Below are 3,804 nucleotides of genomic sequence, written 5' to 3'. Positions count from 1 at the left end.
TTTGTATTCATTCTCAACGTACATTTTTTCTGGAAGCACTGGCTAGCACAATCGGCAAACTTGTTTACTCATGTGGTTTACTCGTATTCCTTAACAATACAAGAGAAAGAAAGGGTCTTGATGAAACTTTTTTCCTGTGCGTAAAGTGGTACCGAATAATGAGGCAAGGATTTTGAGAAATGTAGTCGTTTTCACATTGACCATAAGAATGTAGGCTATGTGAAAGCAACAGTAGTGAATTAAACCATATCTCCCTTTACAGGTATAAAGCGATGTTACAAAGGAACGGCTCCCAGCTCCTTTTCCTAATAGCCCTGTGCAGCGTGTTATATTCCCGGACTCAATGTTTGCCATATGCATCTATGAGGTAGGTTATTCATTTAAAGATGTATTGTTTATGTGCATGAGGACATGACTAAAAGAGCATCAATAGTTACTTTTGCCAGAGTTCAAGAACTGCAACGATATACTAACTTATATAATGTTAAAGTGTTCTAACTTATTCTTACTCTGGGGTTAATGAATAAACGCGATAATAAACAATTAATTACTTAATCGACTATATCCTAGTACAATACTACTTTCTAACAATAATATTTAAGTCTTGAGAAATCATGTTTTATGTTATGTCGCCTAGGCTACTTTTATGTAGGCCTAATTGAATATTATGTTGAAAGTAATGAATAATCAGTGGAACGTGGTAATTTCTTCCAATGGAATCTTGGATGTTAGGATACCCAGAGAGAATGCAAAAAAACGAATTTAAAAGTGTCTGTCCGTCTCATGACAACAAATGTTATTTTTGTATTGTCTAAGAGTAATCGACATACGCATTTTTTTAAACCTAATATAGCCTATTGGAACAGAAACCCCCGTTTCAGATTTTTGCTGCACATAACGACTATTAACTGTTTTATTCTGTTGGCAGACCGACGAGACACGCAGACGGTCTCTTTACTAGCGGATACAGCAAACTTCTTGGACAGCTATCGGCGCGGCGGTACCTGGAATCCTTGATCGGAAAGCGAGTCAGGTAGGCTCTATTTTATGCTTTTCTTTCAGATCAACGCGCGGAGTTTGATGTCCCGATTAAATGCGAATAGAGCGCCTTTCAAATTTCACAACATTTATAGAGTCAGAAAGCATGACAGGAATATATATTCCACAAAATTATCTTCCTGTGACCTATTTCTGTGATTTTAGTCTCAGTGAAAACATTTGGATATATCCGTAAGAATGTTGTATTAGCATATCTGCCTTGAAAACTGTTAATAACCTAATTTGTTGTAATTGTAAGAGATTTGTCATCTAAATTGTGATCTACTTATGGTTTAAATAACCCTATTTATTGGATAGGTCCAGTAAATTGGATAGGTCCAAGGTTAGCAGAAGTCTCAAAATGATGGACTAAAATGTGTTGTGGTTAATTTGTCACAGTGATGACATGATGGAGGACCAGGTACCAGTGAAGCGCCACTCAGATGCCATATTCACAGACAACTACAGTCGCTTCCGCAAACAGATGGCTGTGAAGAAATACCTGAACTCGGTTCTGACAGGAAAGAGAAGGTGGGAACAAGCACAATAATGGGTTGTGTGTGTGTGTGTTTGCGAGTGTGTATGTCAGCATGTGCAGTTTTGCAGTGTGCCTCCACAGTGTGAGGACAGTACAATGTACACTTCTTCTCTTTTCAGTCAAGAAGACCCTCCAATGCAAGAAGAATCTAGAAGTGAGCCCTCGTTTCAAGAGAGCTATGATGACGTCAACGTTGATCACCTTCTCAATAACTTCCAATTGGTAGGTTCAGTCTCACTCCTCCTCCTCCATTCAGTTTCACTCCACCCCCATCTGTGGGTCCAGTTGAACGTCCTCTCCATTGGGTTGTTACTGGGGTGGTCATTGTGTAGACAGGGTATTGAACACGTTGTGGTCGCACTGCTACCCATAGAGACAGCAAGACCTGATATTTGTATAGTGGAGTTTAGTGGACAAATGTAGCTGCATCTTTATTGTACTGCTAACAACATACTGTGTATATACCTATAGGGATACTTTAATTGTACTACAGGAGCTCAGCTATTGGAAGTGTATAGGCAATACAGTAGAATGTTTCTACTGAATGAATGCCCTCATCACGTGTGTCTTCTCATACCATGATCTGAAACTCTGTTGTATCTACTTGTGATTCTTTCACTATTCTGATCAATAATCAATTATCTGCACCTCCCTCCCTCCCTCCCTCCCTCCCTCCCTCCCTCCCTCCCTCCCTCCCTCCCTCCCTCCCTCTCTCTCTCTCTCTCTCCCTCCTTCCTTCCTTCCTTCCTTCCTTCATTCCTTCCCTCCCTCCCTCCCTCCCTCCCTCCCTCCCTCCCTCTCTCTTCTCCAACTGTCTTTTTCAGCCACTCTGAGGAAGACCCACTGGTGCGATGACCTCAATCGTCAACCTCATCGATTTGCCATTCAAAACAATATTTCAGTTCTTCAACAACGGACTCAAAGTCATGTGTGGTGATCTCTACAGTATAAAGTGAATGTTTACATTGTATATTAGATATACTAAAACAAAAAATATTGGCCTGAAGATGTAGGCCACAGTAAATATAATACATGTCCACCTGGGATTAGATAGATTTGCTTTGTCCAGGACTCTAAATGGTAGTTCAATAAATGCATTCTAAAACAACCTTTATACTGCTATAGAGTACCATCAGCTTATACAGAAGAAGACCACATTTAGAGCGGCAATGATGCATATAATCACTTTATATCCATGTGGAACAACGCTATACCTTGTGCATAAACTTACCTAGAGCATTTAGTTCTGTGAAACCGTCCACCAAATAAAATATGTCCATTTATTTTTTAAAGCTGTGTAATTTTGTAAGTAAATATTGATGTTAATTATTTATTTTCATGTAAAAAACAAACTTGTTGGGAGGAAAGTATTGCAAAGTTACTTGCAAATTACGTCACAAACCTATAGTTGCCCTCAACACGTGCGTTGATGACCTGCTCACCTGAATGAAGATGGGAAACAGAGTTTTATATTTGATTTCATACATATCGACTTCAAATGAATCAATCAGTTTCCTGACAATACAAGTGTTAAATTAGCATGTTATTTGCTATCAGATCAAATCAGCAAAACATAGATAATAACTTGAAAGCAATTACCTTCTCAGTCTCAATTATACAGTGGAAATATTCAAACTTAATAATGGCAGGGATCTTTTCTTTTTTTTTATTCACTTCAAAGACATGAGACAAAGCATAGCATAGCAGATATACATTAACATGCATTTATGTCAACAGACATACTGTAGATAAGCCATAAACTGTCTTTTAATCATCACAGTTATGAGAGGGCTGTGACAAAGATGACTGGGAAATAGTTTCCACAGAATTATTGGTACATTTTCGGAACTAATATAACTTCGAATATATTCAGTGAATAAAATGACATATACTTGTGCAATTGTTTTTATGTGTGATTGTTCTTGCCATTATAGAAGTATTGAACTGGCATAATGAATAACAAAGAATAGCCTTGGATTTTACGTCTACATTTCGTTTTCAGCTAGTGCAATTCATGACAAAAGGGACCTGAACAGACATAACATTCTTACTTCTACACTTACAATTTCAATTACAATGGCCATACACAATTTGCATTATGAAGCGTTGCCATATTTTGGTAGAAATCTGGTTGTTATTTACAGTTACATAGTAAGTATATTGATCAAGGTCAAATTGTTTTTGTAATATGCATTGGCCGCAGACTTATACAGTAGTGTGTAGGTTAC

The 3,804-nt window shown here is 37.9% G+C and overlaps 1 protein-coding gene across 1 annotated transcript; it reads left to right on the top strand.

Annotated features, from left to right (window-relative positions):
- Positions 1-272: 272 nt before the first annotated feature.
- vip (vasoactive intestinal peptide) lies at positions 273-3,519 on the top strand (the record flags this gene model as incomplete). Its single annotated transcript, XM_084153029.1, has 5 exons — positions 273-367; positions 929-1,033; positions 1,438-1,569; positions 1,696-1,798; positions 3,511-3,519. 5 exons carry the CDS (start codon positions 273-275, stop codon positions 3,517-3,519), a joined length of 444 nt encoding a protein of 147 aa, XP_084009155.1.
- Between the last annotated feature and the right edge of the window lie 285 nt (positions 3,520-3,804).

This window comes from Coregonus lavaretus (assembly GCF_964263955.1).
Source record: "Coregonus lavaretus genome assembly, chromosome: 36".
Classification (NCBI taxonomy): Eukaryota; Metazoa; Chordata; class Actinopteri; order Salmoniformes; family Salmonidae; genus Coregonus; species Coregonus lavaretus.
Note: the sequence above shows the minus strand (reverse complement) of the source record. Positions and strands in the feature narration are given on the sequence as shown.